The sequence below is a fragment of the Ursus americanus genome, chromosome 12 (genome assembly GCF_024610735.1).
Source record: "Ursus americanus isolate L20-20 chromosome 12, mUrsAme1.1.p, whole genome shotgun sequence".
Taxonomy (NCBI): domain Eukaryota; kingdom Metazoa; phylum Chordata; class Mammalia; order Carnivora; family Ursidae; genus Ursus; species Ursus americanus.
In genome coordinates, this window is record NC_142138.1 from 64,709,395 (window position 1) to 64,727,905 (window position 18,511).

The 18,511-nt window shown below is 48.1% G+C and overlaps 1 protein-coding gene across 3 annotated transcripts; it reads left to right on the top strand.

Annotated features, from left to right (window-relative positions):
• The first annotated feature begins 301 nt into the window (after nt 1-301).
• Nucleotides 302-18,135, top strand: TENT5C (terminal nucleotidyltransferase 5C). 3 transcript variants are annotated; one of them, XM_087866199.1, is made up of 3 exons: nt 305-398; nt 15,947-16,088; nt 16,218-18,135. In XM_087866199.1, the coding sequence occupies exon 3, from the start codon at nt 16,243-16,245 to the stop codon at nt 17,416-17,418; it is 1,176 nt and encodes a 391-aa protein (XP_087722325.1). In that variant the 5' UTR covers nt 305-398; nt 15,947-16,088; nt 16,218-16,242; the 3' UTR covers nt 17,419-18,135. The 3 variants fall into 3 exon arrangements, with proteins under 3 accessions (XP_045657359.1, XP_087722325.1, XP_045657362.1); XM_045801406.2 differs by lacking the exon at nt 15,947-16,088 and adding an exon at nt 2,039-2,161 and having other exon boundaries at nt 307-398; XM_045801403.2 differs by lacking the exon at nt 15,947-16,088 and having other exon boundaries at nt 302-398.
• Nucleotides 18,136-18,511: the final 376 nt, after the last annotated feature.

Consider the following 18,511-nt stretch of genomic DNA (forward strand, 5'->3'; position numbering starts at 1 on the left):
AACCCCTCTCTATTGCGCCTGCGCAGTGCTACCTCTTTTAGCACCCACCCCCACCCCGCCCCGTCCCGCCGCCGAAGGTTTACTCGTCTCTCGGCAACCATTCACCCGAGGAGCCAATCAGAGGGCACCTTTCGCCCTGCCCTTGCCATCAGCGCCCAGGCGGAAGGATCCCGTGGGCGCTGGCTCCGCCCCACCCCGCCCCTTGCTCCCCTGGGAGGGAAGGCTTAGGGGCGGGGACGGGGGGGTGGGGGCGTGGTCAAGCCTTATAAGAACGGAGGGGGCGGCGGCAGGACCTCTCACTCGGTGCCGCTGCCTGGGGGCTGTAGTGACCGCGCCGCTCCTGCTGGGGGCTGCCCACGCCAAGGACCTGCCTCTGTCGTCCCTCTTCCGCCGCCCAGGTGAGTCCCCGGCCCCCTCCCTTAAAGGTGAAAGGATGCGGCGGCCCCAGAGAGCCGTGCGCTCTGCCTTCGGGGGTCTGTCTCCGTCGGGTGGAGCTCCAGTTTCCTCAGAGCCCGGTGGGGAGCCGAGGGGAGGTACGGACAGGTGCGGGGCCGCGGTGCCCCCTTCCCCTCCCGACCCCGCGACGACATCCCCACACACATCCCCCGCCCCCGAGGACCAGGCGAGACGCCCCGAGAGAGAGCTATAACTTTCCAGAGACTTCGGCCGGGGCTTGGCAAACTTCGGCGAGTTCCTGCTCCGCGCGTCCCTGGGGCTGCGCGCTGAGCGGCGCGGGCGGGGCGGCCGAAGAGTTCGTGATGGGGGCCTTCAGCCCCTTCCCGGTCCGATGGCGCCCCCGCCGCCCCGTCCTTGCTTGCTCTCCCGCGGGCACGCACACCTCCGCAGGCCAGCCGAGCGCGAATTCGAATGCGGCGGTTTCGGGAGGCGCAGTTGGAGACGCAGCGGTCAGGAGCTCGTATCAGGCCGGGGAGGGGAGGAGCGCTTCCCCGGCTGGGCGCCAAGCCCGGGGTTTCGATGTCAGGGCGGAGATCCCTAACTTTCCGTGTACTCGCACTAGACGGTGGACACCGTGAGCAGCAAAAGTGGTCCAAGCGAGTGACTTCCGCGCGCTGCACTTCTCTTGGAAACTTCTGGGGAATACGGTGTCTGTGCCCTGCCTGGTTCCTCCCCTTTTAGGAATGAAACTTGCTTACCGTGTAGACTAAAAGCCTTGACAGTGAGTTGACTGGGCTAGCGGTGCCGCGAGTGGCTGCCCCAGATCACAGAGGTGGGACGGGAGGCGGAGGAGGGTGACGAATCTGACCAGTACAGGTTGGTAGACTGTACACCTAAACACAGAACGCAGATGCGAGAGAAAACAAAACTGCGCTACCTCAAAGTAAGGGAGGACTTCCGGAAAAAAGCCTGGCGAGTTTCTCTGCAGAGTGAGAGCTCACCCATCCCCGCTAGAACCGACTGATACATTAGGCTGGACCTCACGGGAGGGAGCAGCTCAGTCCTCTTCCCTCCTTTTTGTCTGGAGGAAGGCTTCTGCAGGACTAAGTCCTTGTCTTAGCTAGCGACCTGCTGCCTTTTAAACTTTTTTTTAAATGGAGTTATAACATGCAAGCCGTGGAGTGCTTTAAAGTTCACTTATTACAGTCAGCGTTTATAAAAACTGTTGTAATCATTTGTATTGTGACAGTTGGTATTCAGGATATTTGGTAGGTGGGTCAGGAACCTGAACCTTCCCAGGAAATAAAGTAAAGATTATTAAATTCTTCTGAAGTAGACTCCTGGCTTGGCCCAGCTGCCTTCCAAGGGGCGGGGGTGGGGGGATGATGAGAGTGGCCATTGTTGGCTACACTAACCTTTCCACGGGAGTAACTTGGCAAGGAAGCCCACAAGGAAGCAAGCCAGGCAGCCTGCAGCTGCCTGGGTGTTTGGGGGTGGGGGGCGGTAGGAGCGCTTACCAAGAATTGTGCTGTGTCTTAAATCCCCAAAGATATTATTGAGGGAGTGAGACCCACAGGAGACCCTGCCATTGAAGGGGGTGGGGTGGGGACTAGAGAATGCTGACTTTTCTCTTCGCTTTCAGGGAGGCAGTCTGGCTGGACCAGCAGGGGTTCTGTCCTTTGACATTCTTGTTTGTGAAGATGGAAAACTTAATATCTCTGGAGTCAAGCTTTTACTTGAGATAACTGAAACCTTGTGCCTTAAGGTATACCCATATCTTTAGAGTACATTTATTCTCAATAAGGAGTTTTTAGAAAGAAGGTTTTGGTATATTGAATATAATTGTTCAGGTAGCTATAGGGTGAGTCCCACCACATAATGTGAAAGTAAAAAAACAAAAAAACAAAACAAAACAAAACCACTTTTTTTTTCCTCAGCCAGGAGGCCTCTAAATTGTTACCTAAAACAGAGGTCCCTAATTTCATGACAGTGTCTGTACCTAGAGCTCACCGAAGCACTTTCTATGTTGAGTTTCTTCTATAATACCTCCCTTGTATCCAGCGATTAAGTTGGGGTACCTCTGAAGGAAAGGATGTGAATCTTGCCTGTTTGTCAGAATGAGTGTGATTTAGCTGAGCACCAGTGGTTCTCTCTCCTTGCTTTGCTCGCCTGTACTATGAGTACAAGTAGCTCATGGAAATCCCATCCTGAGTTACAGAACCCCTCACCCCTGCATTTCCCAACATGCCCCACTTAGCCTACAGTCCCCAGTGTTCAAGGCCAGGGCAAATTGTGCACATCTTGCACTACCCATCAAAGAACAGAGAAGTCCTCGTACTTCTGAAAATCCAAGGAACTGCCTAGCAATAAGATAATGTAGAGTGGACTGTAGTGCCCTTGTTCTCCCAGTGCCAGTAGCATTTGATACAAAGTTAGAAAATGACATGGTTTTTTTAAACTGCTCAAGTAAGTAGTACCTTGTCTTCATCTTTCATCTCTGATATATTGTGTGCCTCGGGCCAGTCACTAGAGAATGACAAGCCAAGAGCACTGAATGATAAACCTTTTTTGTGTGTCCCAAAAGAAGTTGTGGAAGCCCAAGCCCAGTTTCATGAGTTAGGCTAAACTTGGATTGTTGTGTTTGGGTTTCTTGGTCTCACGCCAGATCTCTGGGCTGTGTGCGTTACCGTGTGTGTGTGTGTGTGTGTGTGTGTGTGTGTGTGTGTGTGTGTGTGTTTAGGGGTTAAAGGGAAGTAATGCAGAATCTGAGGTGTTACTTGGGATAAAACATTACTCTGGTTAGATAAGGTTCGTTGCTTTTTTTGTGATGTCACTGAAGTCCACAACAGGCAATATGGAAAAATGTGTTGTGCCATCCTGGTGTTTTGACCATGGCCTGTCAAGCTGGCATCAGCTGTATTATGATGAAGCAGCCACCCCTGTGTCTAAAGAAATGCTCGTGTGTTTAAACAAGCCAGTTGGGTACAGCAATAGTGCTGATCTCCTGTGATGCTTCCCAGACTTCTGGTCTCAAGCCTTTTTATCCTTTCACTGCGTGCATTATAAAGAAGCTCATATTTGGAATTTAAGTGGTTTAGACAAAGTCTCTTCACATAACCCAGCTATGTAGGAAATAGCCTTATGAATTGTTTAGAATCAATAGATTTTGTACAGCTGGTCTCTCTAAGCTGCCCTAGAACTGTTTGCTGAACTTGGAACAACAGGAACAAACGAACATGAAGAAATAATTGCTAATGTTAAGTAACTCTGTGTAGGATATTTTTTAGTCTCAGAGCCCTTGGGAGTCTTGGTCACTAAACTGCATTAAGTGTTTATTTCTTGGATAACCGTGATTGAGTCAGTAAGCAGTTAAGTGCTTCCCCGGGCAGCGGTTGGTGCCAGGTGCCGAGGAGGCCAAGGCAGTGGTATGTAAAAAGGCCTGTGGAAGCGCTCTGGATGCAGGAGGAGCCGGGACAGCTTCCTAATGTACAGGCACTGGGATTTTGCTTGTTTTTCTTAGCCACTGGCCATGTGAGCCCCAGGAAGGCAGGGATCAGTGCTCCCTGCTGAATCCCCAGCGCCCGGAGCAGGGCCTGGGGCACAGAAGGTGCTCCTGTGGATTGGATGCAGTGCTCTGCTGGCATTGAACTGCCAGTCCTCTCAGTGAGGGAAGCCTCCTTTAGGTAGATTCATTCTGGCACTTTCTAAGGTGCCGGGAGCTTTTTGGGCCAGAAGCTCCCAGCCTAAAATGCCCTGTGGTTTCAGGGCCTTTTTCCAAGTGGTGGCCTCTGTTTGGTAGGTTTGGAGCCCAGGGGCCGTGCCTGCTAATTGGCCCGCAGCTGAAGCTCCTTAAGCTGAGCTCCAGACCTGCTCTCTTCCAGCACTTCCCATCCTGCCCTCCTGCCCAGCCACACCAACAGCAGCCTCACATGGCTCGCTCAGCCTTTCTCTCTCCGATTCACTCGGCTGCTGGTTCTGCTGACCTTTTATCTTTTTCGCTTTTTGTTTCCCACTGCCATCACTGACCTGGTTCAGGGCCCTGTAGACAGCAGCTCCATGAGAGCAGTACGGGGCTCTTCTCCTGCCTCTGGCCAATTCCACCTCCCATGCCTCTCTCCAACGGCATCTGAAGAACTCCCAGGAACTGCCCATCCCTCCAGAAGCCGAGCTCCTTTTCAGGACCTGTCCCCTTCTGACCTTCTGTTCATTCTCCACCTCCCTTGGACTGCCCTCCCTTGCCTCACAGAATTCATACTCACATATTTGAACAAATCAGTGCTCTTCCTTCCCCACCAAACTATATTTTGACCCAGCTTTAGACCCTTCTGAGAGGCTCCTGAGGTCACCCCATCTGAGGGTCCCCAGATCTCCATTACAGTTCTGCCGTGTCCCTTGTTTTGTTTCTATTTTCAAATCTTCAACTGAATGAACACACAAAGTCCCATATCTGTCTCCATATTCACTCTCTGTGGGCCTGTTTTGAGAAGAAACTTATCCACGAATCTTGAACTGTGTCCGCGCCCTCTGCTTGCCATTTGCTTCTCTCCCCTGGCTTAGCCCTTACACGAGGGTGGGAGAAAGGGTCATTCCCCACCTTCCTGGCTGTCTACACCCTACCCCCAAATGCGCCCTGTTTATCCCTGACTTGTGCTTGTGGCTGAGGAGGTGGGCATCGCAGCTGACTGACCCTGCATGGTCTTGGCCAGCCAGGGCACTCATGTGGAGGAAGTGGCCAGGCGCTGCGGTAGGAAGAGTGCGGAGCCAGGAGGAGAGATGAAGTGGACACGAAGTGAGCGTGTACCCTGTGTCCAGGCCCTGGGGCAGGCTTGCTCAGCTGGGAGCTAGCACTGCTGCTGCCTCCAGGGTCCAGGCCTCTCGCCGTCTCTCTGCTTCCCTCCTCCCTGCCTCTGAGGCCGTCTTGGGTTGTGAGGATAAACCTCTCTACCTCTTCAGACTTCGGTTTTTTTATTGTGATAAGGCCAGTCGACCAGTGCTGTCCAGGAGAAATAGGAGAGCCCCAGTTAAGTTTCTAGCAGTCATCACATATAATACAAACATATAAAATAAACACACATAAAAATAAACAGGTGAAATGAATTTCAATGATTTTATTTAACCCATCATAGCAAATGTTAGCCTCTCCGTATGTAATCAATATAAAAAATATTAAGGAGATATTTTCCTTTTTTTCTCCCCCCCCCTCCTACTGAGTTCTTGAAATCTGGGGTGTATTTTATGTTCACAGCATGTCTCAGTGGTCTCAGTGTGGACTTGCCCCGTGTCAAGTGCTCAAGGGCCACACGAGGCTTGTGGATACAGGATTGAGCAGCACGGGTCCAGACCAGCTGCCCAGTGGCTCACTCTCCAGTTCTGAATCTGCACGAGTGGGAGGCAAGAGTTAACAGCAGCAAGTTACGGGAGGGAGAGCGTGAGCCAGGGCAGAGGTCTTTGCCTCTTGCTCGATGATGGGTCGTCAGCTCCTAGAACAGCGATGGGAATATAGTAGGCACTCAGATACCGGAAAGAACGAAAGGAAATTCAGTCGTCGTGGCCCACTTACTGATAAGCATTCACCCTGTGAGTCAGGCCTGCCACTAAAACACAGGATACTTGATTCCTTGTCCGGTGCTCATTCTTTCATTCTTCTGTAGTTTCTTAGCGCATAATCACCAGGTAATAGAATTTCAAAGAATTGCAGATGAAATCTTCTGACACTGGAGGGGGGGAACCAGGGCTCAATCAGTGTATCAACAATGAAAATGTAGCAACAACTGAAATTTGAAAATGCAAGGGGAAATACTGTTCAGGTAACAGGTGTCTGTGAGCTGCCAAATGACAGCAACACATGACGTGGTAAATGCTAATTTAACGATAGTCATTCCTAGTGGGTCATGTCCATGGCCTGCACAGCTCCACACATGTAGAAATATCAACACACAAGGTGACTTGGCTGCCCCGGTGCAGTTGGTACAGAAATAGGTCCAGAAATAGGTACCCCATGGTCTTGCTCCTTCACTTTTTAATGCATCCCTCCACCTGCCGGTGCTGCCCATCCACCCAAATTGCCATTCTTCACAGCATTTATATGTCAAAGGGACCGCTGAGCCTGGCGGTGTGTCACTCAGGCTGCTGCCATGCTCAGACCTGGAGGTCCGGTGCCTGCTACAGGGACGGGTCTATGCAAACCTAAAACCTGGATGGAATTGTGCATAATTAGCATCCTCCCAGAAATGGAGGCCAGCTCACACTTAGACATATGTGAATGGGGTGTGTGTGTGTGTCTGAAGTATGATAAGTGTTGCACTTGAGCTTGGTCCTATCCTGATAAGGCCCAGGGATGCTGCTAGGGATGGGACAGCAAACCGAGGCCCTCCTTCTGGACACCTGAAAACTGCTCCATGTTCTAAGCTGGAGAGTTAGGCGGTGTGCAACCCTTGGTAGACTCTGGGGGCCGGCAGCCCCTAGACCCTGTGGACTGTATGGAAACTTGGCCATCCTTATGGTAAACAGCCTCCTAGGAATGGTTCTATTTTTCTCAGTCTAGTCAGTCTCTAAAATGGTAGGGGCCAGCTCTGGCGATCTCTTTAAATGAGTCAGACCAGTAACATCTCTGATTTAGAAAGAGGCATTTCGTAGGAGGAAGTGGGGCGCCAAGTTGCAACAGGGATTATTTCCAGTTCAAGTGGTGTATGTAGCACTTAATATCGCTGACACCCTGGAAAAATCAAGACTTCTGTGCTTGGCTTCCATCTAAAGATGTCCGCGTCCTGACCTTGTTAACGTTTACATTTGCGATGATTTCAGGGTATTCCTTTAAGCGCGTGAACTTCTGTGGTGTCCCTGTTACAGTCTCTGGGCCCGTGTTTTGATTCTGTTTCATGCTGTTTTGTAGCCACAGCATGAGCTCTTCCAGTGTTATCTCTCCAGCCACACTTGCTCAAGCATCCTATTTTGAAAGACAAGGAAGTGCTTTCTGTTTGGAGTCCTCTTAGGGCGGGTGTCTGCGGACAGAGCCCAATCTCTGATAACCATTAAGACCGTCTGTGGGCGTCCATGGGAAGTGAGAACTTGGGAGGGCCCCTCGAACTCAAAGCGTGGTGCAAAGCCAGGTGGCCCTGGGTTCTGGTGGCCCCCTTCTTCAGTCCGGGGCACCCCTTTCCTTCAGCGGAGGCGGCACCCCAGTTGCCGTGGGAATCATACCATGTTTGGGGGCTGTAGCACACGTGGGTATTCAGTGGCTAGGACGCTCCTGATAACCCTGAGAAAATAGATTGAGACCTCCGGCTGGATGTGCCCAAGCGGAGAGTGAGAACAGGTCAGCTGCGGGATCTGTTGTGTCACTGACTTCGAACTGTCTTCTCTGGGCAGAGTTCTGCGGCATGGCACAGTTGTTTCTTTGAACGGAGGCAGAGTGTGTTGCGGGTGTTGTAGAAAAGGCTGACACGATATATTTTACTGTCCTTTTAATAAGCAAGGCATTATTTTATCTGGTTCTATTGCTTTGGGCTGCCTGCTAATGTACACTCTTATTCTGTGGACATTCACGTGAAACATAGGTAGGTGTGTGTCTCGGTTATCTGTACCATTTCTATGTGTTTGGGGGCAGAGGAGTCTCCACAGCGTGGCCTCCTCCCTGGGGCCCGGGCCCTGGTGAGGGGCTGGCCGCTGGCAGACAAAGGTTTCCTCAGGCTGCCCCCTGGTCCTCCATAAGTCCTGGCCCTCACCACACATTCGAGGATGAAGGGATGATTTCTCTTCAAAAAGCCGCATCTACTTTGAGCCCAGTTTTTCTCCTTGCTGCCCACTAGTCTGCTGCTGCTTTTATGAAGTCCATGGTCATTCAGAGTTCCCGGCTTGTTTCTCGACGGCATAGGCATCTCAAGGGCCAAGCTCTGTGCAGTTGGGAAAAGTGGCAGGTGTGTCCAGTTCTGTTCCAGCTCGCCCGAGCGGTTCCTGTCACTTCTTGCGAACTTACCTACCTTCTGTCTGAAGCTCTGGTTGGGTTATCAGTTTCTGGGATCTAGAAAGTTGCCCTCTTGTCTTCAGAGTGTCCTGTTCTGTTGCTTTATCAGCAGATGAACACTGCCGATTTTCCAGCCAGCAGAGCGCATCCCCGCAGCTGTCCCTGCGCTGAGAACCACTGCCTAGCCTCCTGGCTGGCCTCCGGGAGCTCCCTCAAAGGGAGCAGCCTGGGCCTTCACCTCACAGCCTCTGCTGCTTTAAAACAAACAGGAGCACAATGATCAGCATTTTTATGCATAATTACCTTCCATTCTGGTGGATCCAGCCAGGCTGGATGCATCCCCAAATCCATGGTGATCTTGAGGGAGAGGGTCTCTGCACTGACAGCTGTGAGGTACCGTGCTCGGAATGCTTCTGCCTTGCTTCTGGCCCCTGCCATCTGGCCCGCCTCGCTCAGGGGCCTTCGCTCATCCAGCCGCCTTTTACAACTAGTTGAGCAACTAGCTTATCTTCCAAGCCCTACCCGCACCCCAACACGTGCATCCAAACTATCCACCTCCTAGGAAGCCCCTCAGGGCCATTTGTGCCCCTTCCCGGCACGGCATCCTTGGACAGTTAACACTGTGTATAACCTCTTCGTTCCTCAGTCCCCTTTTCTGTAAAGTAGGGATAATAGTAGCGTTGGTGCACAAATCAGATGGGTTGGTCCAGATAAAGCTGGATCAGATAGAGTTTGGTGGTTCATGTGAGGGCACCTGGCTAGACATCTGGTCACATTTGGTCTCTTCCTCCAAGAAGAGGGCCTGGAGGGCTATGCACCTGCTAGTACCTGCTGGAACTTCTGAAGAGGTAGTCCATGGTTTCTGAGTCGATAGCATTGATAAGATGTTTATATTATGAAATAGAAATAGAAATAGAATTTCCCACACCATGGGCAGTGAATTGCCTTCTCTGAGAGGCACCTCTAAACCACCTTGGCGTCCTCGAAGATGAACCCTGACTCATGTCCTTTGCTCAGCTGGAATCTGCTCTTAAGCAGGCAATAAAGGGCAATTGGTTCAAGCTTTGTTGTTTTCAGTGTAGGTGGTGTGGATAAAGTGTCATGGTTTTAGGGGTAAGTTTCTCCTTTTCTGGATAGGACCAACACAAACTCTGTTTTAGAGGAGATCACTGCCGTCGCAGCAAGAACTGGTTATCACAGTGCCCCTGTGGGCTTGTAGCAGGATCCTATATCCTCTCCCCACCTCCCACCCGGCCAGTGGCAGAGCGAGCTCACTGGGGACTGTTACCAGTTCCAAGTGTTCAAACGTTTGTAGAGTTGAGGATCTGGGGTCAGTTCACCTCATCTTTTCTGATCTGTATTCCTTAATTTGGTGGGATAGAAGAGTATGATGTGTATGTCACCCTCTTTTACTTCTGCTTAAACTCTCTAGGTTTTTATATGCAATGAGTAGTTTCTTTTTTCTGAATATGCCCTCTGTGGTATACTGGAGGGGGAAGACTTTGTGTGGAAGATACCTGCCTCATGTGCCTGGGTCTCCTCTCAGTCCGGAGCTGGGGACAGCAAGTGTCTTTGTTCTGCATACACCCCTCCTGTGGCTTGTCACCAGGCTTTGTCCATTGTCCAGGGCTGGGTCTCTCACCTCGAGCCTAGAAAGTGTTACTAGGAAGGTCCAGGCTTTTGAGGTAACATCCAGTAACCATAAAAGGAAATGTCATCAAAGGAATGTTGAAATGTGTTTGAGTTTCTTTTTTTTTTTTTTAAAGATTTTATTTATTTATTCGACAGAGATAGAGACAGCCAGTGAGAGAGGGAACACAAGCAGGGGGAGTGGGAGAGAAAGAAGCAGGCTCATAGCGGAAGAGTCTGATCTGGGGCTCGATCCCATAACACCGGGATCACGCCCTGAGCTGAAGGCAGACACTTAACTGCTGTGCCACCCAGGCGCCCCTGAGTTTCTTTTGTATTCTTAAACCCCAGCAGGGTCAGAGGAAGAGGGTGTTGCTCAGTTGTCTCTGGAGGAGATGGAGGGCTGCCATAGCTGAGAGTCTCCGTTCACACCTCAGCATTTCCATGAAACCTTGGGACAGTAGCTTCTAGAGCTTTCATGTGAAATATCGCAGACTGAGACTTAATATATACACTGTGCTTAACTTCACAGATGGACATTTCCACATGTACTAAGAACTCGGTGGACAGTGTCTATATCTAATACCTAGCACAAATAGCAATCAGTGTTGATTTGACCTAAGCCCTTGACCTAAAGACCCAGAAGTGTTACATGGGCTCTTCACGCTCATCTCTAGCTTGTCTGGCTGCCTGTCCTACGGACCCACCTTGAGTCCCCTCATGCTTTCATAGCCTTTGTCACTCTTATTTCTGGGCTCTAGATAAGCTAGGAAGCAGGACTAGAAATAGCTTTTCCTTCCTTCCTTCCTTCCTTCCTTCCTTCCTTCCTTCCTTCCTTCCTTCCATTTTCTTTTCAATTAGGGCTTAATTATGCATTTTCAGATCAACTTGCCTTTGGGGGCCCCTGGCCCAGGCCATGGGAAACAAAGGTAAGTTAGACATGAACTTGTTCTTAGGAAGCTTGATTTATTCTTCTTTGGGCCTGGTCAGTCTTTTCCTCTCACCTTTTGCTGCCATTCCTGCAAAACTGTCTCCTTTCAATGTGTGCATTCTACCCTTCTGCTGCAACCTGATGATAGAAGTAAAGAAAATTCAGGGGTGCTTGAGGTGGTTAGTCATCATGAGTCCAAATTTTTAGAAGATTAAGTACTTTGAACTGAGTAGGCAGATGGTCATCCTCACTTGTAAAATGGTGCCTGAATTTCCAAATCAGTGAGAAATCCTGGTTCCCACCTTGCCTAGTTTCTACTGTGCAAAATACAGTGAATCTTCTTCTCAGACAGTAAAAGGAAAATCAGACACTAGTTTGAATTTACTAGGCTTCAAATTAATTTTGTTTTCTAGTCATCATTTTGCTAATTCTGCTAACTAGAATTTGTCTTTAACCTGGGCCTTTCATGAGTTGAGAATGTGTTTTGCATGATTGATTCTTTTATATGCAGATTCTATCAGTGTTGATCTCAAATGGTTAATTAAAACTCAAAGTATTACACTAAGCTCTGATGTGTTGTCTACACCCTCAGGGCCTATGACTTTGATTTATTCTAGTAATACCAGTGTTGTTGGAGTCACTAAAAAAAATATACTTTTGATATTTGAAATTGTTTGGATGGGCAAGAGAAAACAAAGAATTCCTTTGTAATCATCACCAGTAACTTATTTTGGGCTCTTCTAACGGGCTAAGCACTGAATATGAACCCAGCCTAAATGTGAGCCTTCAGTAGTTTGAGCTCTTCCGTATCTAAGTCATGGTAAACTGGAAGAATTACAAACTACACCATGGATTTGTCATTTGTCATGTTCCACACCATGCTTTTACAAGAACTACATTTTTCTAAAAGTTAACTCCATTGTTCACATGTATGTCAGAAGAAGTTGGCATGCAAGCTGCCAAATACAGACATCCTAGATTCCTGGTGAAGTGTTGACTGCATTTAAGGTTCTTGCAACTTTAACTAGTAATCAACATTACAGCATCATGAAGGTCACTATCATGTGTCTGAAATGAGAAATAGCCATTCTTATAAAACTACAAAAAACCACTTCGGGATAACAAACACAGAAAGGGTCTAGATGAGATGGCTTATCCATTATTTTGAAAGTCTGGAGGATTTTTGACAAACAATGGACATCTTCTATTAAACAATAGAGAAGTAGAAACTTGACTAAAAGCCATTCTAGGGGAAAAACAGTCCCTTCTCCCCTGCCTAACCCCTAGAGATCCACATTTAAGGCTCAAAGGGGAAGCTTCTATGTGTATTTGATTTGGGGACAAAGAGATGGTGGGGAGTGATAGGAAAGGCACTGAAAGAACTAAATAAGGTAGCATATGAGTTAGACGGCTCATGGGGGAAAGATTTTCAGACATGGCTCATAAGATTTAAACTATTTTCAATTAATACATGTATAGGTTCTCAATTCAAAAAGGTTAAAAATAAGTTTCTTTTGTCCCATTTCCCAGTCTAGAGGGGGTATTTGGTATAGGCTGAAGTACTTGTGTTTCCTTCCAGAGATCTGTATAAATGTACAAGCATGGGCTTGTGCTTTTACACACGCAGTGTTGGTTTTCTGTGAATAAATCTCGACTAGCATTTCACATTCTTACAGATAGAGAGCTGCCTCCATTCTTTGGGATAACTGCATGCAATTGTATACTGTTGTATACATGCATTAAGTCATTTCACCTTCTATTGATGTCTCTGTAGCTTTACAAATAATTCTCCAGTGAATATCCTTGTGCATACTTGCAAGTATACCCACAGGATAAAAGCGAAAGTAGACTTCCTAAAAGTAGAATTGATATAAAGAGTACATTCACTTAAAATTAAGAGTCCCACACTGTTCTTCAGAGAGAACCCATGGGCAGTGTGCCAACGGGTGTCTGCTTCTTGATCTCTGCCAATCTGATAGGTAAGAATGATACGGTGAAATTTTAATATGCCCATCCCTTAAGGTAAGGTTGAATGTATTATGCATCTGAGCCACTGTTCATGTATTTTGCCCCTTCTTCTGTTGGGGTGTTAGTCTTTCTGATTTGTAGGAGCTCATTCTTCATTAATAAAATAAGTACTTTGCCTCACATTGCAAATATTTTCCTAGTGTTGTCTTCTGACTTCTTTGTGGTGTCTTTACCATGTAGATATTTTTATTTTTCTGTATCAAATGTTTGACTTTTAGGTTTTATGTGACTTAGAAAGGACTACCTCCTCTATATTTGTGTAGGAAAATTCCATGTTTCCCCAGAACTCATAAGGTTTTGTCCTCTTATGCTTAAGTCTTTAATTCATCCATCTAGGTCTTAGTTTGGCACAAGACATGGAGCCACCTTATTCATTTTTTAAATGTAGATAACTATATGTCTAAACTTTCGTCTCTACTATTTTGAAATGTCTCCTTTGTTATGTACAAAATCCCCCTGTGTATTAGATTTTGTTTCTGGATTTTAAAACTTCTGCTCCAACAATCTGTCTTTTTTTTTTTTTTACCAATACCACACTGTTTCAATAATTGTGCCTTCATAATATCTCTTATGGGGCTCATATGTACATCATTCTTGTTTCTCATAAATTTTCTGGCCATTCCTGCCCCTCCTCCCATATGAACCTTACAAATTTTCAATCTAAAACAGATTCTAACTTTGAACCTACTACAAGTTTAGAGATTTTAAAATATATGAAAGGTCTCGTGCCTATGTCATCTCCTTCTCTCCCCACTCCCTCCCTGGAGAAGGAACGATAGCTTCCATCACATTCTCACTGGTGTTAGATGTTCCTCCTCTAAGAACTACTGCTGTAGGGGTGGCAGGAGTCCTGACTTTAATTTTAGAAACTTTTTTTCTCTCTCACAACTCCTTTAAAAAAAAAGGCACGAGTCAAAAGTCATTTCTATAGTTATTTTCTTCTGCAACATTATTAAAGTTTTTCCAAGAGATATTCTTAAAATTGTTTTTTCTCTCCCATGTATTGATTCAGTTGCTACTCCTCTGTCACTGTGACTTCTCATACCTGTATCTAAACATGAGACTTGGAAGCATAATAGCAGGTGATACATAGGGAGAGTAAGTTGTGTTTTTATAGGGAGACCAACATACCTGATGGAACTCTGTGTCACGAAGTCATAGATAGTTTAGCAGTATCTCAAAACAAAGCTAGAGCCATACCTCTTTGTAGTCATTTGGACTTAATCGTGCAGCACCCTGTGTAATGAGCACAGTGTACTGTATGCTGATCATAAAAGGGCCACAAAGAACCAAATGTACATAGATATGCACATTAAAATGATGTCCCAAGTCTGACTTGAAGCCAAATGCTAGCCACAATGAACATGAAGTATTTCATCACAAATATTGCTTGTTAACCTAGGTGTGCTTTGGTAGAATGATCCAGAGAGCCTAGAGCTTTTTTATACTGTCCAAACAGGTTTGAAGGGAAGCTTCTCTGACCCTTGGCAAGTATTCTTCCGCAGCAAGCACAGGAGGGCTCATCCCCAGATTGGTGTTCCTAGAGCCTGCTGGGATCACTGACCACCCTTCCTGTTGCCGGCCAAGCACATTCAACCCCTTAACCTACAGACTAAAGGGAACCTATGCTCTGGCTTGAGAGGTGCCTGACAGCCAGACTGGACAATTAGCTAGGTCTTGGCTGCACATTGCCTTCTGGCCCTCAATCCCAGCCCAGAGCTCATGTTGCCTTTCTGTCAGCTTATGTCCCTTTCCCATAAGTGAACTCTTCTGTGGCCTTCTTGTTCACCCGAATCAAGGGACAGTCCTTTCTTCTACCTTTATATTCCATTTTCTCTCTATCACACACTGCCCTTTATTGCTATGTTGTATTCTCACCCACCTTCTTAATGGCCAGCTTCTGGAAAGCTTGTCTCGGGGTGTCCAGTGGTGCCCCCCAACACTGAGTGACAACCATCACCCTTACTCTGAGCGATTATGTCAGGCGAGGATCCCTGGCACAAGTGCAAGGCTTAAAACCCAAGTTGGAACCTCAGGACAGTGATGGCGGATGTGCGTTCAAAAGCAGCGGTTTCCAAACAATGAAACTGCAGAAGTTGTTGGGGTGGGTTTTGTGTGCGCCTAGCAAGTCAGGAAGGTGAAGGGGGCGGAAAATTCTGTGCTCACACTGAACCGTGAGGATAGCACCTTGACATTTTGTTTCTGCTCTTACGTCTGTCTAGCTAATGTTTGACCCACGTGGATCCACAAGCACCTTGACTTTCTAATACAGCAGTATTTGTTTTTACACATTAGGATTTCCAGGGATCTGCTGTATTTTATTTTCTGAAACGTATCACTTGGTTGAAAATTACTTTGGTAACTATGGTTCTAGCAAGTCAACCGTGAGACGGGATGTTTTTCTCCGAGTACTGAGAGCTAACTTGATTCTCCTTAGGTAACCGTGAGGTACTAGATTTCAAAATACAGTGAAAAGATCACACTGCCCTGAGGAAGTTTCCCACATCCCTAGGAGGGTCCTCCTTGCTGGCAGAGCCATTCACCACAGCACTGACCTGAGCCTTTGTTGCCAGGAATCTTGTCATTCAGATGGCTCCCTGGAATTCCGCTCTGGATAACAGAGGTGCTGGTTACAGGGCAGACCACCCCCGTGAGTGAAAAAGACGTGGGGTTCTTGCTAACAAGATATCCGTGTACCTGGTTCTAGCAGGGACTGATCGGACTTCCTGTCCTCGGTGTGGTTGCGACCCAGAGTTGAATCGTCATCTCCTCATGGAGTGAAGGAAGTCTTTTCCTGGGGGTGGTCTTGTGTTTAGGGTGTGGGGGTTGTAGCTTAGGTACCAGCCAGTTCAAGATGTAAGTAGGCATGCGAAGGCAGGAGAGGTAATTCTATGAAAAACTAGGAAAATTAGCCAAACCTATAGGCCTTCTATTGAGGAACATGTTTATTTGTGTAAGAAGTCTGTCTACTTTCCTTCACACAGTCCACCCTCTTGCAGACAAAACAAGCACAATGAAGAACCCAGCCCCACAGAAAACAAAATCACGAAGCAGAGGGTAGGATTCTGTAGATGTTGTCCTTACTCCGTGCACATACCCCCTGACATCCGTGACCTGTGACCCTCACGGCAGAGCCCAGCAGTAAGTGCCCATGGTCGCTGTTGTGCGGGAAATCATTCAGAGACCATTGAGCATCTGCTCTGAGTCCCTCGGGCTGCTTAGCCTTGTGGAAGTGAATCCTAACTCTGTTTCTTGCCCCCTCACTTGCAGTTTCCCCGCCAGAACGCCCCCCAAGATGGCAGAGGAGAGCAGCAGTACTAGGGACTGCGTGTCCTTCAGCGTGCTCAACTGGGATCAGGTTAGCCGGCTGCACGAGGTCCTGACCGAGGTCGTACCCATCCACGGACGAGGCAACTTTCCAACCTTGGAGATAACTCTGAAGGACATCGTTCAGACCGTGCGTGGCCGGCTGGAGGAGGCTGGCATCAAAGTGCAGGACGTCCGGCTGAATGGCTCCGCGGCGGGCCACGTCTTGGTCAAAGACAACGGCCTGGGTTGCAAAGACCTGGACCTGATCTTTCACGTGGCTCTTCCCACGGAGGCAGAATTTCAGCTGGTCCGAGATGTGGTGCTGTGCTCCCTTCTGAACTTCCTGCCGGAGGGCGTGAACAAGCTCAAAATCAGCCCGGTCACCCTGAAGGAGGCGTACGTCCAGAAGCTGGTGAAGGTCTGCACGGACACAGACCGCTGGAGCCTGATTTCCCTCTCCAACAAGAACGGGAGGAACGTGGAGCTGAAATTCGTCGACTCCATCCGGCGCCAGTTCGAGTTCAGTGTGGACTCGTTTCAGATCATCCTGGACTCTCTGCTCTTCTTCTACGACTGCTCCAGCGGCCCCATCTCTGAGCATGTCCACCCCACAGTGATCGGGGAGAGCGTGTACGGGGACTTCGAGGAAGCCTTTGACCACCTGCAGAACAGACTGATCGCCACCAAGAACCCCGAAGAGATCAGGGGCGGGGGCCTGCTCAAGTACAGCAACCTCCTCGTGCGGGACTTCCGGCCCACAGACCAGGAAGAAATCAAAACTCTCGAGCGTTACATGTGCTCCAGGTTTTTCATCGACTTCCCGGACATCCTCGAACAGCAAAGGAAGCTGGAGACCTACCTTCAAAACCACTTTGCCGAAGAAGAGAGGAGCAAGTACGACTACCTCATGATCCTTCGCAGGGTAGTGAACGAGAGCACCGTGTGCCTCATGGGGCACGAGCGGAGGCAGACCCTGAACCTCATCTCCCTCCTGGCCTTGCGCGTGCTGGCAGAACAAAACATCATCCCCAACGCCACCAACGTCACCTGTTACTACCAGCCAGCTCCTTACGTCAGTGATGGCAACTTCAACAACTACTATGTTGCCCATCCCCCAGTCACCTACAGCCAGCCGTACCCTACCTGGCTGCCCTGTAACTAACCTTGAGACCTGAGGGCTTCCACAGTGGGAACCCCAATAGGGCAAGGGCTCTCAGGTAGGGGAGCCTCCTTCTAGATGTAGGTGTTTGGCTTTTAAAGGGGAACTCAGCTCTGATTCTGCTCTTTTTTTCTTTGTGCACCCATTGGAATGGGTCTACAGTATATCATGAGCCAACCCTAAAGGGACCCATCGTTCCAGTGCCACTTTGGAAAATGCTATAGGAAGTACGACCTATCCACATCTTTCCAAGATAGACACTAACATGCCATGTCCCAAACATCCGCACGGGGAGATTGGAGCTCCGTGCACTAATGAAATCTGGGAGAATGCTTGGGCAGTGTCTCTTCTCAGTCAAGCCTAGAGTAGGCTCTGTTGGCCCTCACGTGGGATTCTCAGCTGTTCTATGAAAGTTGTGGTTTATAGTCTATTTTCTTGTACCAGTTTTAGCCAGGCAGAAAATGGTGGACATGAGAGTGGTCACGTGACTTCATTTTTGTTCAAGGGACTGAATTGCCTATGTTTGTTCCCTAGTAGCAGAGCTGAGGATTTCTTTCATGAATAAACCAAAGCCGGTAGCTGGAGAATTGAGATCTGGTTGACAGTGGTTTATGGTTTAGATGCTGTGTTCTCATGAGGAATTGTGAGATATTGCTGAGAAAAAAAAAAAGACCTTTGCTTGAAATGTAACTTGAAAACAAAATAAAATGTGGAACACAATGTTAAAGCAGAATTGTGGTGGCGGCGGGGTGGGGGAGGGGTGATTGTAAATAGGAAATGTGAATGTTCAGTTTTTGTTTTTTTTTCCTTTAAGGAATTCTTATTGAATGACACTCCCCCCCCCCCCTCAGCAGCTCATCACTTTCGTTTTGCTTTTCCTAAGACTAAGGATTGTGCTGAGTTCCAGAGCCCTTGTAGTAACTGACGTGAGAGGGTCTTCCCATGCTTTAATTGGAAACCCGTTTTGGTCACATTCCAAGTATGACAAGCTGTTTTTTTTGGAGTCCCTTGGCTGATTACTTTTTGTTTGTTTTTGTTCTTTCTTCAAAAAATAGTGATTTCCTTCTCCAGGCTTTTTTTGGGGCAGCACATGAAT